The sequence below is a fragment of the Patagioenas fasciata genome, chromosome 13 (genome assembly GCF_037038585.1).
Source record: "Patagioenas fasciata isolate bPatFas1 chromosome 13, bPatFas1.hap1, whole genome shotgun sequence".
Classification (NCBI taxonomy): domain Eukaryota; kingdom Metazoa; phylum Chordata; class Aves; order Columbiformes; family Columbidae; genus Patagioenas; species Patagioenas fasciata.
This window is the reverse complement of record NC_092532.1, coordinates 13,035,192-13,060,340: the sequence shown is the minus strand read 5'-3', so window position 1 is coordinate 13,060,340 and position 25,149 is coordinate 13,035,192. Positions and strand designations below refer to the sequence as shown.

Below are 25,149 nucleotides of genomic sequence, written 5' to 3'. Positions count from 1 at the left end.
TATTGTTGTTGTGTTGGTGGGAGTTGTCAGTCTAAATATGTTTTAATGCAAATAACCATCTCTATTTGTGGAATTCATCTTTTCTAGATGCTTTCTTTGGAAAGTATGCAGCTGAGGATTTAGTACATTATTATATGACTAAGTGCATACAAGCCTCATATTAACAATGGACGTCATGTTTATTCTTTCCCTTTTACAATTTCCCATGGAAACAAGTGGGCGGACTTTTGCATTATTGAGTAGTCTGCTGTTGCCAAATTCTCCCAGAAACACTAAAAGAAAACCAGCCTTATGCGTGAACCCACAGTTTTGGGAGCACTGGGTTCCCCTAGGATGCGATTTATTGTAAGTTTTGGTGCATGGCTATTCTCGTACAAAGTTTTTTCAGAGCAGTATGATTAATAAATCTTTATGGAACTGAAAAAAGATGAAGTTCTCATACCTGATTTCCCAAAGGAGAAGTTGCATGTTTCATTAGGAGGCTAAAGGCTAATGTGAAGATAAATGTGTAGTTGATTTAGGGGTTTTGTTTGTTGTAATAAATTTAATTTTCATTTGTGAGACTCTTATATTTTTTTCAGAACACGTTCAACAGCATTTAGGCAGAATTTAAAGCTGTGACTTTAAATCTGTAAGCTGACGTGTGTAGATTCTCTGGCCAAAGTTTCCTAAGTCAAGATTAATTTTGTAGAGTGAATGAGAAAGTGCATTGTCTTGCTTTGTTTGATAGATTTCAGACTTTGCCAAGAAATATAAATCTTCTTTCAAAAATGACAGCTATAAAAGTGAGAATTATTATTTTCTTAAATAAGGGCATTTTCAACTGAACTTGATGTATTACTGCTCAAAGATGCTGTGGCTTTAGACTGTCTCATACCAATAATTACACTGAAATATTTAGGTCCTCGCTGTTTGTTCCCCCATGATATACTGTCCCCAAAGTTAGGTTAACACACTAATTTCTGTTTGATGTTACAAATGAGGCCAGAGGAGCTAAAACCTGGCAAAAGCTGGAGGGGTTCCCTGATCTGCCTGACACCACAGCCAGACAAATATTTGTATGGGCAGAAGCAAAGGGGGTGGATGGAGGTGGGAATGCTGCTTAAGGCTATAGTATTGATGCCAGATGTTTCATGGTGACCAACTGAGGATCAGTCTCATTTTAGGTATTTTTCAGGTCTCTGAAGCCACATTGCTAGTTTTGCATGTTGCTCCAATTTGAATTTGTCATGGAGTGACCTTGGGGTGGAGGATGCAGCTTCTGGGGGTGTGTACAAGCAAGACCAGCTGGAACACGAGTACATGCAACACTTGCACAGCCCATTTATCGGCCACAATGATTCACCGTGATTGACGTTCACATACCTGAATGCTTTAAGAGGAACCAGTGACTCAGGCTGTGGTTTCACCTCAGGCTATTTCCTGATAAATGGCTGAACTGTGCTTGGTCTTGTGAAAACACAACTGGGGAACATCGCTCTGTCCTTGCACCCGAGTGTGCACAGGGTCTAGGAAAGGACACCTCAGTGTGACCTTCACCTCGTTGGTGCTGTGGTCTCTCTGTGAGCAGCACCTCACCCTTGGGAGGTCTGGGAAGGCTCAGCTCCAAGGACAGCTCTGTTTCAGTGTTTTTTCAGGGCATTTCTGCACAGCCCCGGTTGGGGAGCGTGGTCTTCAGTGTTTGACAGCATCTACAAGCACAGTGTCAAGGAGCTCTATGCAACGATAAATCACTTTGCTTTAGTCTCTTCCGATTGCAAAACAGAGGTGAAGCTGCCTATAGCTGGTATTTTCAGCATTGAAAATACTTCCTAGAACACAGTGTTTTTAATGAAGACAGAAACAATGCATATGATGTTGTTTATAGGGATTAAGGTAGATTTGGGCTATTCATTTTTTGAGCAAGACAGCAAACAACTGTAGAAGTGTTGTGTGTGGTATTGCTCGATAGAAGGTGTGGAAGTGGGATTGTATGAGTGCTGTAGAAACTGCCTTATTGGCATAATGCTTTCTGTGTTATTCCCTGTTATGGGTTAGGTAGTCTTCCCATCTTTGCAAACGGCAGAACTCTGTGTTCCTCCATCCTCCTTAATGAAAAGGGCTGTCCGATGAGAAAAGGTTTATAGGTGGGATGAAATCACTTGTTTATGGCAGCAGAGCTGTGACTGAACTGGATTGCTTGTCTTTAATGCTGCTGAAATGGATGGTTTAAGGTATAGAAGAAGCTTCTCTTGGGAACAGATTCTGTGAGAATTCTTCAAATCCTCTTTGAAGTTAATGGAGGGTATTAAGGGTAGTCAGCACCTTCTTAAGGGAGAAATTTAAATTGCTTTGATTCATTTCATTTTATATTTGCGTCAGCTGGTTCTGGATTTCTCCCTTCTCCAGCTTTCAGAGCCTGTTTTTGATAACTTTGCCTCCTGAGCATGCTAGATTTTATACTGGCCGTTTCCATGTTTTTCCCTGGGTGTTGTAATGCTGATTACTGGGGGATTTTGGGCCTTTGGTTTCCTGTGAGAACGAGATAATTACTCTCCAGTAGGCAAGGCATGACGTATAGTATCAGCATTAAGCCACTGGGATTCCAGTCACTAGTGTAGAACAATATTGTGGGTAAATGAATAAGCAGAAGTTTATCATACTTCCTGCATAACAAGGTTTTCATTAAAGAGACAGCGAAAATTGTTTCCAGCGAGGGCTCGTGTAAAATAAACGCTACCGCAACAAACGTTATCAAAAAAGTTATTAAACTTCAGTTCCCTGGCTTGCTGGGTTTTTCTTGCTGAAAAGACACTCTGTAGTAGTGAAGGTGGATGACAGGTCATCATTACATTTTGACAGATGATGTTTGTGGCTTTATGAACATGTATGAAGTGTATAACTTCAAAGTAGGATTTCCAGATGCACCACCTACTTAACTTATGGAAGAAAGTTGTACCAGTTAGAAGCAGAGATGTTCCAAATGCAATTTGCCTATTTCACACTCGCCCCCAGGAATCCTGTGTTGTGATTTTAAGAACTGGCCCCGTTTGACCCTGCAGTAGATGTGGTTTCTCCCTTGCCTTCTTTATTTCAAGACTGTCAGTTAAAAATAACTTATGTATTGGGCCCAGTGGGAGTAAGATTGAGAAGTTTGTTATATGTAAACCAGAATAGTGAGAAAATAATTCATAAATGTAATAAGCTCTGTTCTCTTGCAAGACATGGCTAACCCAAAGGTCTATCCATTTTTGTGTGGAAATAGTTTCTCTGCCATAGAAACACTGATCAGTTTCCTCATGCTATGGCAAAGTGAAATAAATGATGCCTTTGAGGACCTCTGTTAAGTACTCTAATTATTTATATAATGTGAAGACTTGCATAAAATATGGTCTATGTATGCATACTGATAGATACACATCTATATATCTGTATATTTACTTATGTTTAGGACATAATTTTATGTGTGCTTGCATATATACATTTATATTTCAGCTTATCTCAGAGAGAATTGTACTTCTGTAATGCCAAAGACTTACGGGGATACTGATTAGGAGTGTCACGTTTAAGTTTTTTTCCTTGCTACTATCAATTTATGTTGTACGTGTAGTTGCAGAGCACAGTTATTTATGTTTTAATTGTGACTTTCACTTTAAATTGGGCGTCAGCAGCCTGTGCAGGAAACCAGCACTTGCACATAGGCTGAGATGAGCAGATGCGTTACTCTGCTTCTCCTTGAGTCTAAAAGCTGAGGGCTGAATCTTTTGAGCCCCAAGAACCGCTGTCAGATGTAGCAGTCTAGATTTTGATGACGTGCTCGATCAGCCTTGCAGCCAGGGAGAAGAGCAAGCATGTGTGGAATAAAACTGCCTTAATGCAATACATTGCTCTTCTATCCATGTGACCAAGATGCTTCTTCATACGTTGATTGATAGCACGTGCACGGCCAGACCCCTTCATAGCTCATTTCAATTTGAAATTAGATTCCATTGATTTTTGGTCCAGAACAAATGCAGTTTGACATCTTCATGTTTCAGGCACCTAGGTCTGGCCTGGTCTTGTTTTTATGTCTTAATACTTGAACAAGTTAGGTGATGGTGGCTGGATGGATCTATCTGTTGAATGGCTTGGAAAGGAATTTTACCTTCCAATTAGGTATTTTGCAGATATTTTTCAACACCAAGAGTAATTTTGATAGTGCTGTTCTTAACTGGGAATTGTGAAATTTCTGATGACTAAGTAAACTTTTTTTTTTCCCCCTCTCCTTTTTTTTCTTGCAGCCAACTGGGTACATGGAAAACTCGATTTCCTACAGTGCTATTGAAGACGTTCAACTGCTCTCCTGGGAGAATGCCCCTAAGTACTGTTTACAGCTCACAATCCCAGGGGGTACTGTCTTACTGCAGGTACAGTAAACACAGAAGTACAGTTTTCTTTCTCTCTTATTATGAATCTCCTTTAACTTCCCTTTGCTATGTGTGAAATCTTAATTAGGTGGACTCAGAAAAAGCAGAGAACTCAGGGCTGTCAAATGATCTGGCCACCAGAAAACTTGCTTAAACTCTTCTTGTTGTTTGACAGTCAGAGTGGAAATTTTGGGCCACTTACCTCTTACCATAGTTCTCAGGATAGTTTCAAAGACAATTAGTTACCTGTTAACCTTTGGGAATTTACTTTTTCAGTTGGATATACAGCCATCACTATTGTGTCTGTGCATTTTTGGCAGGCAGGACTATAAACAGCCTGGGTGAGCAATTTCAGCAGAAAATGTAAAGAAACCAGACAAAACCAAAGTCCTTTGCTGCTCTTCAGAGGACAGTCCTTCCAGAAGGAATTTCGTTATTTCTTGGTGGTGAATTGTTTGCTGAAGCCCCTGTAGGGCCACACAGTACGTGGCACCATCTGCATTCAGGGAGGGTTTAATCAAAGCTGTTCTGAAATGGCTCTACCTGCAGATCATGAGAACCAAGTGGGTATCGTTCGGTAACCCAAGGCTAGGTGCCAAGCTGGTCTGTGTTTTCCATACTACAGATTTCTGTAGAGATGTGGAACAGCAGAGCTGACTCTCTTGAGTTGGGAAGCCAACATGACTAACATGAGGGCATGCAAATATTAGGTCCAGCTCTCTTGTGCCTTCGTTTCAGACAGGCTGATGGGTCTGTCCATACACAGAGCTGTTTACCAGCTGTGCAGAGAACACGGTACCTGACTTTTTCCTGTACTTGCGGTTTGGGATGGCTTTGGAATGCCATAAAAATATCATGAGATTTTGATGATTTTCAGCATAGCAAATACACTTTCACTACAAAATGGTTAGAGGCGCACATGGAAACGTTCATGGGCATGTCCTTTGTGGAGTGTATATCTGGAGCTTCTTTTCATGCACTTCACTGGTGTAATCCTGGGGTTTTGCAGCCCCGTAAAAGGGGCTGTAGCCATTCCCCTGTTTTAATCTGGAAATAGTGCAGCTAAGGGAGTTTGGGATGACCTGAGAAGATCTTTGTGGACTTTCCTGGTGCACAGTTGACATTTTCTTTGTCTTTTCGCGTGTCTTTTGAAGCACAGGCATGTGTCCTATTTGCACAGAGAGCATGAGCACATGTCTGTGGCTCAAAATGACTTACCGATTTGGGGCGTTACCGGGGAACGTAGGGAGTCTGACTTTCAGACAGGCTGCTGCAGGTCCACCGAAGTCCTGATCCTGTGCTTTGAAAAGCCGCTGCTGTGTGTGACACTGGGGAGGGCAGGAACACGAGCCATAGTTTCCCAACAGCTAGATTAGGGTCCTTGTTGCTGATGGAATCTTCCTTGCCTAATCCGTTAATAGAATTAATTAGAAAGAAACCCATTTGTCAAGTTGGATTATTTTGATTTTTTTTTTTCTTGTGATTATTTTGACTCTGTTCTCCGTAAATAGTGGTGTTAGCATTTATGTTTATATCTGTTTCAACGGGTAGAATAGTTACATCTGCCTTTCCAAATTCCATTTCTAAGTCTTTTTTCTGTAGTTTATGGTAGATGCCTTTGTTGCCCTGCTTAATAGGAAACAAGATGAAGTTTGAACCCGCAGCTCCCTGCTGAATTTGAAGGTGCAGACTTTAATCTGGAGCTGCCTGGTATTTGTTAAAAACAATCAAACAAACAAACATAACCTCCACCCCCCAAGCCCCAAAACAAACAAAAAACACAGAAAACCACAAACAAACAAAACCAACCAAACCCCCCAAACAAACACAAACAAAACCCAAAACAATCCCAAGCAAAACAAAACAGAACAGAACACCAACACCCCCCCAAACCAACCAAACAAACCCAAGCCAAACAAAAAAAACAGCGAATCAAACACGCAAATAATTATATTTGTGAGAAAGTAACATCTTAGCATGGGATGCTTCGGAATTTTCTTTGAAAAAATCGGTGTCTTTATGTAACCTCATAGGACCTGATAAAGAAGCGGAGTGAGCTGGGCTTCTGTTGTGTTTATTGCTGACTGGCTGAGCAGACTGGATCCGATTACATTATAACTCTCTGGGAATTTCAGCATAATTGAAAATACAAACTTTAAAAATGTTTTTAGTATGACTCGGTCCTTAGTAGTGGTCTGATTCATCAAATGTGGCCAGATCGGAGGGAGTATAAAAATAGATTTCCCTTATACAGTTGTAATGTGTATTAACTGATCCAAAACAGTATGAAAAGTTATGTTTAGTGTACTTAATAAATCAAGATATAGAGACTGGATTTATTTAGTAGTCAACTTCAGCAGAAATTCTCTGGTGTACGTGCACAAGGAGTCTTAAGTACCCAAATGGGGTTCACTGGGGTGCTGGGAAACACAGATGCTGAGAAATTAGCCCTTGCATACTTCATTTATTTCCAGGTTTCCAAGAGACTTCAACACATTTATGGGAAATTGAGACTTCCAGTCTTTTATAGAATCCTTCTGTGTGGCTGGTCTGGGCAGCAGCTTGCTGTGGTGTGGTGTCCAGCTCTGGTATCAGGAAGTGTGTGATAGTAGAACAAGTAAACCTAGTCCTACCATGTTCCCAGTATTCTTCTTTTTATTGAGTTTTTTTTTTTTTTCAAAGACTCAATCTAGATGAGGTTTATACATACAAAAATGTATAAATGAACTGTTTTGACTACCGCCCAGATTATTTAATATTTCTGATAAATTTCAATTTTTTATTTTGATATATGTTTTTTTCACACTCCGTATCGTAAATTCTTAAATACTATGGGATGCTATTAACATGGCTTGTCATAAAATAAAGCATTTTAGTAGTTCTGAATCACAGGCTTTCCTGATTTTTCATTTTGTAGAAACGTTTAAAATTCCAACTTCTGCTTCACTGATTTTGCTCCTTTTGGACAAGGAGCGTTCCCCTCAGGTGGAAATTAATTTCCAGCAGTCCTTGTGGGAGGATGTCAGCATGTGGTGGTAGAGCATCCTTCGTGTTTTTGTTTGTGGTAGGCATGACAAATTCCACAAGAGAGTCCGAGTCAAGTCGTGTTCAGGTTCTCATCCCCCCGTCTGCTGTCACCAAGGTCTATTTCTGGCTAATTACTGCACAGTAATGAGTCAGAGAAGGAAGAGTGCCATTACCTTTCCTTACATCATCCTCATGTCCTCCCATAGCAATACTGACCCATCCCAATCTATTTTAACACATGAAATCTGACAAGCAGTGCCGGAGGTGATGCAGCTCCTCTTAGGAAATCGGATCATGATAACAGGACGTGTCTACCTGGGTTTCAGAGGAAGATTTGGTTCTCAGGCAGCAAACAGCTTAATCTGGGCTGGGATTGCATCGGGAATTTGTCTTTGTGCCTGCGCTTCCCACTCGATGTTTGTTGTATAAGCACTGAGCACAGGCGGTTTTCACCACCCAGTTTTGGGGATTCTCATCGTCCCGTGTCAGAATCATGGACAGTCAGTTTTCTAAGGGCTTGTGTTTTCTTTCCTCCGACCATATGATGATGTCATCCCTGGTCCTTCCGATGAGCAGCAATCAACTCTTGCAGATATCTTTCTATTCCTACAATGGGGATAGCAGGTGTGAAAGATGGTGTCATGAAGCTGGCTCATAGGCCACAGGCGCTCTAGGCCAGGAAACAGGAGGTAAATTTAACCTTTGGAGAAGTGTGAGCTCTTTAGTATCAGTAATAGCTGGGCCTCCTTGAGCTGGGCTGAACTTTTGCTCTTCTGCTCTCCATTTGTAAAGCACAATGTGTGATTATGGTGTGGAGATGATTGCAAAGAGGACGCTGCTATTGATAGCAAAATACCTGGAATAACCTTTTGAAACAGACTGAAAAAAGAGTGTAATTTTACAAGCTGCTTAGCACCAAATGTAGCGAGAGTGTCAGGAGAAAGGGTTTGGTGTTTCAGTCATGACAGTACTGCCCGCTTTCCCGTGGTGTCCTTTCTTTCAGATGACTCCTGCATGCCTTAAAGCTGCCACATCCATCCCTATCACTAGCATTGTTTTATTCATTTCTTGGCAATCAAGTGTAGTCAGAAAGAAAAACAAACTGACCAGGAAGCCTTGACAAGCACAACAGTCACAAGTTCGGCATGTTTTCTTTGCCAGGGAGTCCCTGCAGTAAATATTTCCATTGGATTTTTTAGTAACATTTTATTTTAGTTTCCTCAGAGAACCTGGCTTTTGTTTTAAGTGTGAGTCCAGCTGATGTTGCCGGTGTGGAGAGGGTCATGCAGGGACCAGAATCCAGCACAGACAGGGAATATTTTCAGGAGGAGAAGAGCATTTCCAGCAATTACCAGCAGCTCTGCCTGTACCTCACGTTAAACCAGAAGAGTGGCGGATTTCACTTGCAGGCCTGCCTGTGTTGTGGAGGTGCAACAGTGGATTTGCATCACCAGATAAAGGTTTCGTACAGTCTACATGAGGCAACAATGTCCGTGCCATGGGAGTGCAAATTCCTGCAGCCCTGAGCCACTCTGCTCCGCTGTTCCTGCGGCTGATAATAAATAAGTGCAGAGAAGCCTGCCATGTTTTATGAGTCCCAGTAATGAATATCAGCTGGAGGAAAACGTAAAAACCCCACCATGCTGCTGATCAGATAGCAAGAGAAAGGAAAAAATGGAATAAGACCAGGAAGAGTTAAAATCAGAATCTGGATCATCAAATCCCATTGATTGTCACATCTTTTCAGACAGCAAAATCCCTTAAGAGGGCATGTGTGAAGGATGCTGTTGTAAGGAAAAACCTGGGAACTTTATGCTATGTGGACAAGCCTGTTCTTGTATTCTTCTGAGTAACACACATGCCAGTAAAAGGGATGCTGTAATGCTATCTTACCATTAAAGGTACCTGGTAGCATGTAATGGGGAGTGTGGTGGAAATGACAAATTTTCTGCTGTTGCTTGTGGCTGTAGACGTATTGGTGAAGCTGTGAGAATTATATGAGCTAAAGGTCTTCCCCATCATTTCTGGAGTGGTGGGTTTCCTGCAGAGTTTCAGGTGTTCTGTTTCTCAGCATCACACAGGTTCCTATTTTGTCTCCTCCTCGCCTGGGAGGAAAGCACTGCAGGGGCTGCAGTTTCCTCTGTTTGTGAGCAGAAAGAAAATCTGCTGTTGAAAAGTTCACTGCTTTTTAATGAAAAAGTGTGTTGCTGCTTATTGACTAAGAAATGAAGTAGTTTGGGTGCAGAGAAAAATACTTCCCCTTTTGAGCAGAGATGTAAATTTACTTATGTTGACCCAAGCTCTGTCTATGCAGGCAGTTGATCTTTTGCACCGTTTTCCTCCTGTAAACAGTCTTTTTGAAATGGATTAAATTAATCCTATGAGTAAAACTGGTACTGCAGCTGATCACAGGTGTTGTTTCCTCTCTGACTGAACACTTTCACCCCAAAAGTTAGAATATTAAATCCTTCAGAACATGGTTCCAAGATCAACTCGTCTTAAAAAAAAAAATACTACCTACAGTAGGCATTCTTAAAGTACATATTTGTGCTCCTCAATGGAATAATAATAAACAAGCTGCCAGTAGTTTGGATCCTCTTGCACCTTCTGAGAGTTCTACTGCTGCGTTTTCCTGTTTTCTGAAGTATTATGTTGTGGTTGTGCAAAAGCGACAGGAGGCCTTGATTGTGCAAGAAGCTCCAATCAGTTGGACCGTGTGCCACCCACAACCCTGCTAAAGCATTTGCACTTGAGAACAAAAGTCTTAGCAGAATTGGGGCCTAGACATACCAAACGCACAGGGTGCCCAAACTATTATTTTACATAGTTAGTTTATAAAATCACCATTGTACTTAATTCCCATCTCATTGACTATATGTAACAACAGCAGGGAAAACATTTCCAGGTTGAATCTTTTTTTGAGTGGGAAAGGTAGCTGTAAGGTCAGTGATGCAGAACCGGACCCAGTGTGTGGGCAAGGCTGAGGGTAAGAAAAGCTTTCCCTGTGTGGTCAGAATGCCTAAGGAAAGCCTGTCCTAAAGTCTTTTGTGTCTCATTTTCTCCTCTTTATTGTACCCTAGAGCTGAATAAATATAGGAGGACATACCCTCAGCTGGAGTAAGAAAATGTAGGTGTCAGTTCCTGAGAAGTGGTGACTTAAGTGCAGAAGATAAAACTGGAAAAGTGTTTGTGCAGCCTGTATAAATGAATTGTTCCATTCACTGCTTAACACTTTAGTGTTCATTGCCCCAAACATGTTATGCACAAGAACCAGTATGCTGGAGTAAGTCCACTGACTGCAGAGGTGGCCATCAGCTGGACAGTGAGTCTTGGCAAGAGCCTGATGGCTCTTCGGTCACCCCAGCGGGCTGTGAAGCTTCCAGATCTTTCAGTAAGAAAGAAATATTCCCTGTAGTCCCTTTCTCAGTCTAAACCTGAAAAAAGAGGAGGGAGGAGGACCACGGGATGCCGTGCAAGAGCGAGCTCTTGGTTGTCCTCTGCGGAAGATACAGCGTTTCCTGCGCTTGGCTGTGGTTTTGGTGCTCGCTGGAGTCGGGCAGGCGGAAGGAAGGGTGTGCTGGGAGGATTAGTCTCTGCTCATGGGGAATGCGGGTGTCAGACAGCTCCACCAGATAACGGTGGTTGTGCTAAACGCTTTCAGCCTATCTGTGGTGAACACTGTGGACAGAGCGCTGGTGAAGTGACCGATGACTTTCCAAGTTCCTCTTACCGTTGAGTCCTGATCATTAATAGAAGTGTGGGGATTCCCTAAAGGTTTGGTTTTCCACTTTTGTGTTCTCTTTCTCTTCTTTGTCTTGATTTTCCTTGGAAGTGGTCTTGAACAACAACCTGAGCTCTTAGGGTTTCTGGTTTTAGGGTGGTTCAAACTCTACATCCAGGTGCAAGTTTCCTTGATTGGAACAGGCTGCCCAGGGCAGTGGTGGAGTCACCATCCCTGGAGGGGTTTAAAGGGCGTTTAGACGAGGTTCTTAGGGACATGGGTTAGTGCTGGAGTTGGGTTATGGTTGGACTCAATCCTGAGGGTCTCTTCCAACTGAAAGGTTTTCTTCTCCAGTATTTGCATTCCGCTTCTGCCACTACCTCTGCCTGATGCTGTTGTCCTCACTAGTAGTTTCTGTCATCCAGTTTATTTAAGGCTTCAGTTGGTTGCACAATCTATCTACACATTATATTTTCTAATTATTTGTAGTGGTCTTACAATCTGTAGCTACTGACATCCCAAAAGTAGAACAATTAACAGTTCTCAAGAGGTCCCATTTAGGGCTTTAGCATTTTGCTCTGACTTTAGACCTCAGTGCTTCTTGGTTTGGGTCATGTAATGGTCAGACCAGGGACTAAATCAGGTTGATGTTTTGCCTGTTTGAGGGAAAGTACTTAATTTCTCTGGAATATTATGGATTTTATCAAATTTAAATAACTGTCTTAATTCGCATACCTTCTATATACTCAATCTGCATATATTTTTATTTAAGGAAGTAATGGATGTGTCACCTGCAATATTATTGGTGCTATTGCGTAGTATACATGCTTAAACCTACAATAAGTTCCTGCTTTGCTTATCCTTTAAAAGGTTTTGATGAGAGCATTTGAAATGAAGGTTTTTTGTTCCCTTACATGAAACAGTTTCTTCTTCTGTAAAAAAAAAAAAATTAAAAATTGAAATGGAATCTTTCGAAGAAATGTGATGGGTTTTTAAAGCATTTTGTCCGAACATAGGTAAGAAATATCAAAGTATATGTTCTTCATGGCTTTTTAATTATGTTTAAAATGTTCTTCAGGCTTTTTGTGGCAAATTATTTTTGACCTTTTTATTATTAAAATATAGTATAAAGCATAGTGACTTGAAATTCAATTCTATAATATATAGGTAAAAGGTCTGTCTTATCATATGATGCACACATATAAAATACTGTGTAAATAACAGAAAGAAAATTATTAAATATTGGCAAACCAAAATATCCTGAAGATCTGCACTCTAAATGTTTTTATGATTTTTCATTTCATGCCAAAAAAAAAAACAAAACAAAACAAAATTAAATTATGCTTTTTGTTTCCATTTATAGCAAATTCATATTGTGCTGTGTCAGCATTCTTCATGAAAGTTTGGGTTTGATAACCTCTATGGTCAGCCAGGATTATTTATGATAGGTTTTTGCTGCCTTATTGCCTAGAGATCTACTGGAGGAGCAATTGATTCTCATTAATATATAAATAAATAATGGGCAATATGTATGTAGAAGAGCAGTACTCCATTTAATTCAGAGAATCAGTCCAAATTTATGCCACGGAGGCACCAGTATCTGACCTCGAGATTAAACGTGGTTTTGGTAGCCATGCAACATTTTTACTTCTAATGTTCTTGCCATGATCAGTGAATTGAACCAGTGTCAGGAAATCAGATTCACACTGTGGTGTGGATTTTGAATACTTACCTGAAGAGGTGTCGGGGGATGGAATGTGTTGAATGATGCTTTAATTTGCAAGAAGCACGTGGGGTTTAGGTAAAAAACGTCACTTTTTTGGTTTTATTTAATAATGGATTTATAGGCTATGCCGTAATTTTCACTGCTTATGTAAAACGTTTTGAATCCTAAGTAGAAATGGCGCACTGGCAGCGATGAGATAGAGCTGGAAAAGCCAAAGGGCATCTCTACCCACTCAAATATTTCAAACTTATGTCACCTTGTTAAGGCATGCATATTTACGTCACTGTGGACGCTTTTATATTTTTTGATACCGAGCCTTTTGACCTTTGGGAGTGTTGAACTATTCCTCCGTTGGCTACGAACCTGGCTTCACATTGAGAATTTCTGGCAGCTCTGCTTAATACGGACAAAACTGGGCGATTGCTGGGAGTGATTATTGCAACATTTATGCTGTTGCTGCAAACAGTCTGTGCATGTATCTGCACGTCTGTGTGTGTTGTGCTTTTCACTCGTTTTAATATCGCTGAAAGAGCTGATTTGAATTGCTTTGGGGCCAGCTGAGGAGCAGGACAAGAAGGGAAACTAGAGTATGGAAAAAACCCACCCCTTCTCGTAAAACGTCAACCCGCCTTCTTGCTCTGCTCCCGGAGATTAATAGCAAAGGCAAATGTCCTACAGACATCAAAGATGTGACCAAAACCTTACTGTAATCAGGGAGGATTTTTCACAGCCTTTGAGTTGGGCACCGTTTCATAGGAGGTTAATGTTTTGTAAGGTTTTGGTTCAGCGTTTTACATTTGCAGCAAGGTCTTCGTGTCACTGCTTTCTGTGAAAATAAACTGGTTATACTGTAAAGTTGTAGCTTTGAGCAAAGAGTTCCCCGCGCTTTGGTGAGGCTGGGGTGAAGTTAGCCAGGGTCAGCAAGTTCAGAAGGACACGGTGAGTGCAGCCTTACTGGGCTTAGGGCACACATGCTTGGTTTTGGCTGGGTGATCTGAAACACTGGTAGAAACTAATGATTCTGTTTGTAACTGTGGTTTATTGCAGGCTGCCAACAGTTACCTGAGGGATCAGTGGTTCCATTCTTTGCAGTGGAAGGTAAGTTCTGTACTTCACTATCTTCCTTATCTACCCCTAAGAATACTTTCTAGCATTCCCTATTCCTGTATGGATAAAGTATTTGTCTTGCAGAAACCCTAAATCAGAACATGTATGCAGTTCCAGCTTGTTTGTATCATGAAGTGGGCAAATTAACTTGTTACACAGCCCAGCTTTATCAATTTACTTCAAAAAGTAAATAGCCAGTGAATTAATATTTAAAGAGTATAGAGATTGGATGGTTTTGGTTTTGTGCTGTGTAGTATGTTACAGAATGACTACAGCCTAAACATATGCTCTGGAGTCTTGGGATGCTTGGGGGTTTTGTTTGTTTGGTTTTTATGAGAAACTAGGGAGAAAGGGTGTCTTTTAGAGTTGCTTTTTGTAAGTAGCATCAACCTGTTAGGCATCAGTCTTTGTTTATGCTTCAGGAGGATTTGGGTTTAAAGGCAGTTTCCATTTTGGAGATCTCGGGCCCTTTTCATTTTCAGTGGAAACAATGGACTGATTGTGGAAGTGGATGACAGTGACAATGTTGTCTCTCAAAAGCAGCACATTCCTCATTGAAAACTGTAGCTACTGACCTTTGGTTGGAATCTGTATGGATCTTTGATGCAGGTGGAAACAAGTTTTGGCCAGATACTGAATCTGGTTGTCCTCTCCTGTCTTGCGGTGGGAAACACAAGCAGTAGCTTTTCAACTCAGGGCTTGTCTTCGTCTGGGTTTCAGTGCCGTCAGCCAGGTTGGCTGTGTAGTTTATCAAGATTTCAGCCTGCTGACAGCAACCACATGGGAAAATACAAGGAAGTCCCTCCCACCAAACTGGTTTTGTTGTAGGTGTGTTTGATAGTTACCAAATAGTTGTGTGGCAAAACTACACTACTGGTGTGCTTTGTGTAGCGATCGGCATCTGGCAGAATCACATTCTGAGCGGACCCGGGTTCTTATCAGTACAAGCCAAGTGTCGAGATCTTTCCCAGACCGCTGGCGTGTTTTCCAGCCTGTTCCTGGGATTGCCTAAATGAGTGTGGGACAGTGGTGCTGATAGCAGAAGGCTGGGCTGTGGTGCGGCACTTTATTTTGGCCTTTTGACAGTATCGTTAACAGAATGCCTAGGCAGCCTTGCTTTCTTTACAACTCCTGAGGATAACAAAGAGCTAAAAGCATGCAGAGGCAGTATCTCTGTGTGGCTGTCACTTTCCCTCCTGCTTCAGCAGTCAATGATGATCAGAGAAAGCCTGGACAGAAATAATGATGGAGTTTCTTTGTCTGCCTCCCCCCCAACCAGGGTGGCTTCGGTGTTAATGTGCTGGAGGCATGTGCCCGCTTTGCTCCTGCAGCAAGGAGAAAATTGGGGTTGGAGGTACAGCTCTGGAAAAAAACCAGTAAAGAGTGGTAAAAGTGCAGCCTGGCCCCACCGTCACCCACCCCATCAGTTAAATTATATACCAAAAAAAGGCCTAGACAGAATGACCTGGCTTGCTCACATGCCTTTCAGTCATGGAGAGGGAGCTTTACTCTGTGGGAGTTGTTTTTAAAGGAGTATTTCTTAAACTTTCCAATGCTTCTGACCAAGCCTCTCATTTTGGGAAACTCTGAGTAATTTAACTTGTTGCAAAGTAGAATTTATTTTTGCTTCCTTGCTTCCCTCCCCACCCCCATTAAGTCGGTTTCTGAAAAACAAATGAAACATTATCTTGATTTGAAAGTCCTTCCCTTTACCAAGAATAGCAAGTAGCCGTTTCCCATAAGAATGGTGACAGGGTTTAGTCACTGCCCAGGTACTTTACACCAATAAATTCTTCTTTGCTAAGCTGGAGATCGTTTTTATGGGGTTTGTTGCTTAATAGTTCAGAGGAAGAGCACCTGGTAGCTTTCTGCTCTTTACTTTGGTTGATATTTCACAGGTTTAAGTGAGATCACAGCAGAATTAAGAGGCAAGACAAGCAGTGTATCCAGAAGGAGCATGGAGGAGCACAGTTATGTGGTCAGCCTCAGTGAGGTTTATCTCTATGAGCACCACAGCCTATGCCTTGAAGAGCCAGGTGCCGCGGTTCATCTCACTCCATGATTTGTATGTTTGATGATTAAGCAGGTAGTAAGGGAACCCCCGTAAAAAAAACAGGAAGCCTATTATTCTGGAATGGGCCATTTACACAAAGCACCAGCTGGCAGAGAGATTGCCGCAGCTGTATTAGAATTGTGTGGTTGTGCTGATGAATTATATATTTGTCCAGTGGTCTTACAAATAGTAGGTCAAAATACTTCTGCGGGCACGTAGAACACAGATGCAAACTGGTGCAGATAGCTGAAGTGGTTATTTGGGGGAAAACATTCCACAGAGATGAGCTTGTTATTGTTCCAGTGTGGCGGAAGCATTTGGGGGTTCCAGCTGAGCCCAGAGCCCCACTGTATCAGGGACAAGATGTAGGTGGAGCAGGAGACCTGCCCTTCCCCTGCCCAAACAGGGCTGGAGGAACACATTTTACAGATGGCAAGCGGATATTCTGAGAGGTGCCAGCAGTGGGGATTGCCCTCCTTGATCTTAAAACAGGAATACGTCAATTATGATTGTGGGAGCAGATTCATATTCTGTCAGTGTCCTTCTGGCTCCTTTCCTGTGCTTCAAGCCGTGGGACTCATATGCTGCATATAATCTGAGCTACCTGGATAGGTCCAGTGCATAGCTGCATTGTTAAGTGTTTGGGGAAGCTCTTAAGGTCCGGGCATGTACTGGCTATCCTTTGGTCTTGTATGAAGGTGCTAAGGTCTGTGAGAGAGCTTTTATGTGGTGCAGTTTTGAGGATTAACATGATGTGGGAATTCAATTTGCCAGGCAGCACCCTACAAGTAATTTTTGCCCTAGAGGCAAACATTGAAATAAAAATCAAGAATAATTTCTTTCTGCAGCCCAGAGAATAATAAAAGAGATGCTACAGATAAACAGGAATAAAAGAAAACCAAACACATAATTATCCATGTTTTAGATCCAGCTCCAAGAGGTTTTATGTGTCATCCAACTAACTAGCTGTCAAGATGCTTACACAGCTCTTTAGATGTGACTTTCTGCCTGAATACCGTGCTCATAAAAGAAAGCATGGATGTAGGGACAGACTGTTCCTTACATAGTCATTTTCTCTTTGGGTTTTCCATTTCAAACCCTCTCACTAAAGGTTACTCATAATTCTACAATTAATCTGCATATCAGTGTGTATCACAACTCCTGAAGGATTTTGGCCACCTCAGCCTATTTTTAGGAATCCTGATTTCCTTCAGGTTATAGCTAAGCCAAAGTATCTTTGTCCAGAGAATCAACATAACATGTTAACAACTGTCCGGATCCTCAAATGTAAACAAATAATTAATCCATAATGTAAGAAACATTCCTTTCAACCAGGGAGGTTGGGTTGAAACCATGATATGTAATCTTTGGAAGCTGCTAAGTCATAACAGTGTATCAGTAAAGCTAACAACACTTTCTGTGAATATACAAAAGAGAGTAACACATGCCCTTTATGGTCTAGGCTGGATACAGTGATGACCAACCACTTCTGTAGGGGATGGATGCAGCTCAGCTTGGCTTGGGACTGGTGTTTTTGGGACACGCACAAATAAGCAAATACGTACCCTTGGCATTTTCCCAGATGATATCCATCTTCTTTGTTGCTTGTTTATATCTTGCCGTCTTTAGGCTAAGGACTTTCTGTGTATTTGTACGGTGCCTAGCACATAGAGGTACCATCCTCTGTAGTGAACACTGAACTGTACTACACCGTATTAGTCATTAAAAGACTTGCTTGACTAATTTAGTATCATGTTGCACTTGAATTAAAAAGGACGTAAGTGGTGAGGTCTTCTCCTAGGGTCTTTAGGTCTTCTCTTGTGATCCAGCGTACAGGTATATTTTTTTCGGGGGGGTGCCCCTAAAGGTTACACAGGGCATGTGGCATTTCTTAGCATGCTCGATAGTAAACCCTGAACATCGCCCTCGTTGTAGGATGTGGGTTGCTTGTGTTTTCTAGTTAGCTGAATGATGCAGCAATGAAACATGTCAGTTGATGGCCTTTGGGGGAATGTCCTGAATTGACACAATACAGAAAGAACAGACCTAAGTCTGCAGTAAAGCGTGAAGCATGACTCAAGCTGAGCTTTGTGTGCCTCTGACCTGAATCTTCTAGGCAGGCTTGTCTATACCTTGGCTTTCCTACTGGTGCTATTAACCAGTCCTCAGCTGTCCCCTAATGAGTAGTGCTGCCTCATTAGGGATTTTACCCATCTGTGGACAGTGCAAATGTGTGAATTGTAGAATTGTTTAGGCTGGAAAGGACCTTCGAACATCATCTGTTCCTCTCCCCACCCACGCCGCCCTTCTCCTCACTCAGCGCAGGGTAAATTTTGAAGTTGTACAAGGTTGCCGAGAGTCCGTACAACTGAGCTGGGCACCCGCAAGCCAGACACAATGTTCATGTGTGGTCTCACAATGCTGAGCAGAGGGGAGCAGTCAGCTCCCCCATCCCGCTGTCCGTGCTTGTGAAGCCCAGCACACGTATGCACCCCTGACTTGCCGTTGACAATACATTACCTTTGTTTTAGAATTCGTTTTCCACACAGACACCATGTTTTGATTCCCATGAGTTGAGAAACTGGAACAATGCTGTCATTTGGGATTTGCAAACATTTTCAATTGAATGCTAAACCAAGTCATGTTGGCCTTCATTCAAAAATTTTGATTTTGAATTAATACATCCCTGTTTCTCATAGGCATTGTTGTGTCTGTGTCTTCAGGATATAGATACTTCCATGCACAAGCAGTCCTATTGATTGCAAAGGGATATATATATACATAGATACAGATATAGATATATATATGTATTTATAAAGTAATACTTAACATATATATTTATAAAGTCATACTTGACCTGAATGCTGATACGCTTTCTGGTCTTTAGTGTGTCTAGGTTACGAATTCCTTGCCCATTAGTACCACATAGATTTTTATACAATAGCTGTGGGTAAGTATCAGTTCTTGTATCTAACCGTGAAAGTTCAGAGGGAGTTATTTTTCTGGGCTTTAAAACTGCAAAAAATTAAGTTGAGAGAAACCGTTCTCGAAAGTGTGGTAAAGCCTTCCTTGTGTAAAGCACCTTTACAGTTTTGTCACCATGGTAATGAATAAAAATAGTGCTGATACAGGAGTGGGGCTTATATAGAATTTAAATGATGACATTAAAGAAATTGATAGCCTTAAAATCTCGGTAAATCATGCCTTAAAACTATGAGATCAGGAAAAAATCATAGCGGTTATGGTTAAAAAGGCCCATGTCTGCCATTTGTATTTAATCACGTAATTTATGATTTGAGAGGTGGGACAGCCATGTGCTGTTCCGCATAGTGACAGCAGTATTCAAAGAGCTCCGTGGTTCTTTGGAGTGGTAGTTCCTGGACTATAGACCCTCTCTTTGGTGGTTGCACAGCACATGCGACTTGGCTGTTTCTTTGCTTTTTTTTAGCTGAAAACCTGAGATATTTTCACAGAACACAGAAGTTCACATTTTGTGCGATTTTGAGGTGAAACAAGAAATAATTATCATACAGTTAGACCAACAACAGCTTTTTTTTTCCGTGTATTTTTTCTTTTTCCTTTTGTGTCTGCATACGAGTCACTAATATGTTACTGGGAGCCTAAACTGTGAAATTAACTTTTGCGTTTTGAATCCTCAGGGCCTCAAAAGCATTGCGGGCTTTGACAGTTTTGGAGGAGCAGGTTTCTTTGATGGACGAAAGGCAGGCCACAAGATTTTGGCTGGTGGTTTTACTCTTCCCGTGGAATACACGGGTACCAGTTATGGGAGGCAATGAACAGGTTTTTAAGATAGCCAGAACCTCTTTTCTGCAGGACTTTGAGCATCCTGATGGAGTTTCAGACTGGACTTTACACTTTGTAGGGAACAGATTCAGGTTCCAAGTGGTGTGTTGATGGATCTGTGTTGCCAAGAAGAGAAGCTGGTACCAGTTAGAGCTTTCTAGAGAACGCAGTGGGACTAAAAATCCATATATTGGCATTTTTCAGTTCCTGACGCACCTCACGGTTAGGCTGATGTTTACTGCCAAGATTCGTTCTTTGGTATTTGAAAGGTAATGAGAAATGCAGCTGTGTCTGCCTGCATGGGGGTCTCCAGTGACATCCCCCTGCTCTTCATGTGGTACTCGAAGATACTGCCCGATCTATAGTCTGAACAACCTCACTGCAAATTTGGGAGTACATCGTGGAAATCTTGTCATACTTAGAGCCTTTAATTTCCATAATGTTTATTTTTTGTAGTTAAGTATTCTCCCCTACAACTTTCTTTTTTATTAAGACATGTCTGTGAGCACATGAAGTCCATTTTCCTGCATGACTTTGATCAGTCTTGGGCCATCTGTTATCAGAAACCACTTGAAAATTCTTGGCCTTGTTTTCCGTTTCTGAAATCTTGGTTTGCAAGCGGTAACGGTGCTGTCACAGCAGAACGGCATTGATCCCACTTTGGGAAGTGGAAAAGAATAGATGAAAAACAGACAAGATGTTGACAGAACTGCATCTAGACAGAAGGTTTTTTCTTTCATTTTTTTAATTAATCCCTTGTGATATTTGAATAACTTGATACGGACAGAGTGGTTAGGTTTTTTTTTTAAGCTTTTACTGCCTTTGCATTAGGAAAACACCTCGCTCTTTCAGAGAGACGCTGGAGCAGGTCCCTCCCACAAGGTCCGTCTGCAGCAGCGGCAGCTGAGCCTTGTCTGTGCTCTGTGCTGGCTTAACACGAATCAGTTTAAATCTGGGAGCTGGGTATCCCTGTCAGCACAGTGCTTTGTCCAGCTGGAAGAGTCTCTCGGCAGCACGCTGAGGTGCCAGCTGGGATCCGAGCCGCTGCTCCGCGCTGCTCTGCCCTCACCCACCCGTGCGCACGATGGTTTCCTATACCCATAGCTGCCTACTGCGTTGCCAAAACGGGCTTTTTTTTTTCTTTTTTTTTAAGGAGGTAGAACTCAAGCCAATTAATGGCCTAGTGATGAAATCTGAGTAGAAACTAGATAGTTATTTTCTCTCTTGCTTTGGCTAAGTCAGGACCAGCTCTAAATTTTCCCCTCTAGACTTGGATGCTGTCCTATTCAAACTAATATTAGGTCTGAAGATAGAGGGGTGTCAAAAACAGCTGAATAAACAGGTTGCCTTGTTATTGTGTACTTAGGTCTCAGCTCTGAAGAGGAGTAAATACAATTGCTGGAGTGTGTTGCTTCTCAGGAATGTTGATCTGCTGGCCAAGAGAGATCCTTGGTTTTTGTCCTGGAGAACTGCTCCTCTGCATTATGCCAGGGCTGACCTTATGACTAATTCTTTGCAATTCAGGACTTCCAGGTCACAGTGACCACTAGTTTCACCAAATTACAACTTCTCCTTTATAGCTGTCATAATATAGAGCTGCACCAAAATTTGTCTCTCGTTCAGCTTCCTAGCTGCAGAAAATTTTAGTTTCAGGAGATCTCTCACGAAGACAGAACAAGACTGGTAGTATTTCCCAGGAGTGTAATTACGCTCCTCACATGATGCATTGGGTGTGAAAGCCTGACTCTGGGAGCTGACACATGCTAAGTGCCTTGTTAAGGTGCTGTCTTGGGGCCCAGTTCTGCACTCGGGATGCTGCGAGGATGCTGGGCGTCTGAAGACCTACGTGAGCCTGAAGGAACAAAGGGGATCTAAGTGTTTCTCTTTCCCTTCCCCTTCTTGCATAGTTTTATCCTTACATTTCTCCTAATATAATTGGTGTGTTGAGTGCATCATAGTATACATGATGTATTAGAGAATTGTAAAACTGCTGCTAATACCCACAGAAACCTGGAACAGTATGTTGCGGGTATCACAGCCTGTATCACCTGCCCTCGCTCTTGCTACAAGTCGCATCTTCAGTTTGTCTGTCACACCTCCTTGTCTTTTTTTTCCTAGAATAGTGATTACTTCAGAATTAGGAAAATAGTGTCAGAAAACAATGCTAGCAAAGTATGCCCTTTATTGCCCTGTCTTCATTCAGAAACCATTGCATCGCAGCTATTTACCAAATAACCTGGTCTCTGGTTCTCTTTACTGTGGTATTGAAGATTGGAATACTAGATGAGCCTGTGTGACCAGAGGCAAGATCCATCAAGGACAACTGGGGCTGTTGTGAGTGACTTACTTGCATTTGTCTCTCACAGCGAGGTGAGCAGCGGTCTCGGTAGCACCCCAGAGATCTCCGATCCCCTGTGAGGAAGCCAGATTTGGGATCAGAAAACTGAATGCTGCGAGATTTGATTTGGTCTTGCATGTCACACGCATTTGTACAAAGGAGAAAGGAAACGAGCAAATTGCAGAGATTCAGTGGCATTTTGGGGGGCTAAAGAGCTGGGAGAAGTGTGGTTTTTTCTGCTGATGTGGTGCAGTAAGATGTGATGTGATGTGAAAACACGGAACAAAGTGATGGGACTATTCCAGATGCAAATGCTGCTCTGAAATCTGCCATCTCCCTGTGAGAAACTGGGAAATTAAGAGCTCCAAACCCAGTGATCTGAAGACAGAAATACCCTGCTTTTCTGAAGTCCCTTTTAAGATGCTTGCAAGCATCACACCAGTATCCAGGATCTGTGCTTTCCCTAAGGCTCTGCAGCAGCTTTCTGACACAAACATGTTCCTTGGGCCGTGCACATCTCTCTTGCTGACGACATTGATGATGCAGGTGCACAAGAGAGAGAAGCCAATTTCAAAGCCATTTATGGTGTTGAAGTGCTAGAAACTCAGCAAAACAACATATTTGCCAAGGAGGAGAAAGTGAAACAGGTGGGTAAACGTCCACTTGGAAGGTTTTGCTGACTGGTGAGACAGGAGGAGGGCAGGAAAGGCTGAGAGTGCTCATTGCTAGCAGTGGAGAGTAATAAGGAAAAGGGATGACGTGGCTTTCTAATCGGGTTTGCATATCTGGGAAGAAATAATTGCTTTGTGTGCTACTCAGTGCTACCTAATCTTACTGGCATTTCCCGGAAAATAGAAGGGGAATAGATTCTTTTTCAGGGATTATATTTTATTAACAGCTACTGCAATGTGGAGCATTAGTAGCCACTTAATCCCAATTTGAGGTGCTTTCTCTGGTGGCAAGTTCTTCTGGTCAGAGTTCTTATGTGCTTGAAATTAGTGGCACGGGTTTTGCAGCCTCGCAGATGGGGCCGTGTCCTGTGTTCCCGGTGATGACCAGCCCTCTCGTGCCCGGGTGGGATGTGGAGGCTGTCGTGTCAGCGTGGGGGCATTTCTGTGTGTCAGGTACGCTGCCTGGCTGTTCTTTACCGTGGCCTTGCACGCAGCTTTTTCTTCAGCAAACCCGGTCAAAGTGCAATGGCGATAAGATTGTGCGTGTGTTTTCCCACACACTATCTCCTCTCTGTAGTGGCAAAGCCATTTATTCCCAGTGCAGGCTGAGAGCTGGTGGATGTCAAGGACCAGGCTCCACAGACACAGCCATCATGTGTGGAATATGAAGTGTGAAGGGAATATGAAGTCTAAAGGTATTAGCAACCTGGATCGGTTCAGTTTGGTGTCAGAGGCATTCTGTAACGCAGTCAGTAATGTTAGGTCTCTGCACAGAGAAGCACACAGCAAGGACCACATTCAGGTGGCAGTTAAAGGGCTTTCTGCTTTCTGTTTGCATGCGAAACTCCCCAGTCATACAGGATCTGCTACAGTTTATTTATTTAATACTACTCTCCCCCACCCCCACATACTGCAATGCAGTTAGTCCACTGAAGGTTTTGGAAGGCGTGGAGTGTATATGGTACACATATTCCTGCTTTTCATATAGTAGTCTACTCTTTTTTTTTTTAATGGAACATGATTTTGCTGACTCCAGCTCCTGCTGCATCATCTCAAATACAAGAGCACGTCAGACTCGCACCCCTCTGGAAACTGTGGGTTGTGCCAGAACACGGCGATCCCGACGTCCAGACAGCGTCCGTGTTGAGCGTTTGCTGCTCCAGAGAAAAGGGCTGAAAATGCTGCAGCAGTGAGGTCCTGCGAGAGGAGGGGGTGGTTGTGCCTAAACATGTTTGAAACCTTCAGAGTCAGAGGCTGTTAAAGTGCTGTAGATCAAGCACAGTATGTGGCTCCTGCTGTAGCTGTGTGAGTCCAGCTACCTCTATGTGAAGGGGTTTTTCACTCATCCTGCGTAAGAGTTTAAAGCAACTCAGGAGGGTTTGTAACCCCCACCAGCCTACAGTTAGGACAGATCTTTCTTGTACAGGTGGGACAACTCTGGTGTTCAACTGTATTGAAGTTGTTGAAGATTTTTCTTCCTGCTCAAAATCAAGAGGAAAAGGTGTGTGGCTTTTGCTTAAAAACAAAAACAAAACAAAAAAAAACCCCACCCAAATGGACAACATATTTTAAAATAGTTCTTCTTTTGGTTGGGGAGATAATACATGGGATTTGCAACCCAAGATGACAGCCATGTTTCTACCAATGTTTTTTGCAAGCATGAGTGGCCTGTGCTTCTGCAAGAAACGTATCTGCAGTCATAGTGAAATTCCGCATAGCCAAAGCAACATTAAAAACAAACCCCAGCTTGGCTCCGATATGAAAAAAATATGGAACAGCAGTTGCTGTGTGCAGGATGAAAGCTGAGGTTTTGCCAACCTGAAGTGTAAAGCTGGTGCTGGAACCGGGGCCTGAAGAATGGGAGTGTTTGCCAAAAGGAAATGGAAGCAGGGATGGAGGATTTCGGGGAATGCATCAATGTCGCCTGTGCCAAAAAAGCTCTCCCCTGTGGACAGGTCTGGTTACGATAGTAACCGCGTTATCCCATGCAAAGTGCAGCTGGAGCCACAGTTGGCCTTTTTGCGTTTTCTAGCTGGGGAAACGGCGTCTTGAACGCGGGACCAAGGGAGAGCTGGCTGTGGATAGGCCAGCTTGTTCTGCATCTCGGTAACCGAAGGGCTGTGTGCAGGAATCTGAGAGGAACGCAAGACACCAGCAAAAACAAAGCCCAGTTTCTGTGTTTGGTAGTGGGAAGGTGTGCCCTCCCTGCTTAGGGGGCTAGAAGGAAGCCACAGTTTTTGAGCTAGCTTCAGTTTTTGGAGGCACACAGACAGTATTCACGTGCAGGTTTGTCTTCAGTGGAGCCCAAACATTTAAG

At 42.5% G+C, this 25,149-nt stretch overlaps 1 protein-coding gene across 2 annotated transcripts in view; it reads left to right on the top strand.

The window, feature by feature from the left end:
- The window catches only part of CMIP (c-Maf inducing protein), a 131,448-nt gene that overhangs the window by 65,040 nt on the left and 41,259 nt on the right, over window positions 1–25,149 (top strand). For both annotated transcript variants that reach the window (XM_065848373.2, XM_065848374.2), the window contains exons 2-3: window positions 4,260–4,385; window positions 13,907–13,957. In XM_065848373.2, coding sequence (XP_065704445.1) covers window positions 4,260–4,385; window positions 13,907–13,957 — 177 coding nt within the window. The remainder of the gene's footprint in view (window positions 1–4,259; window positions 4,386–13,906; window positions 13,958–25,149) is intronic.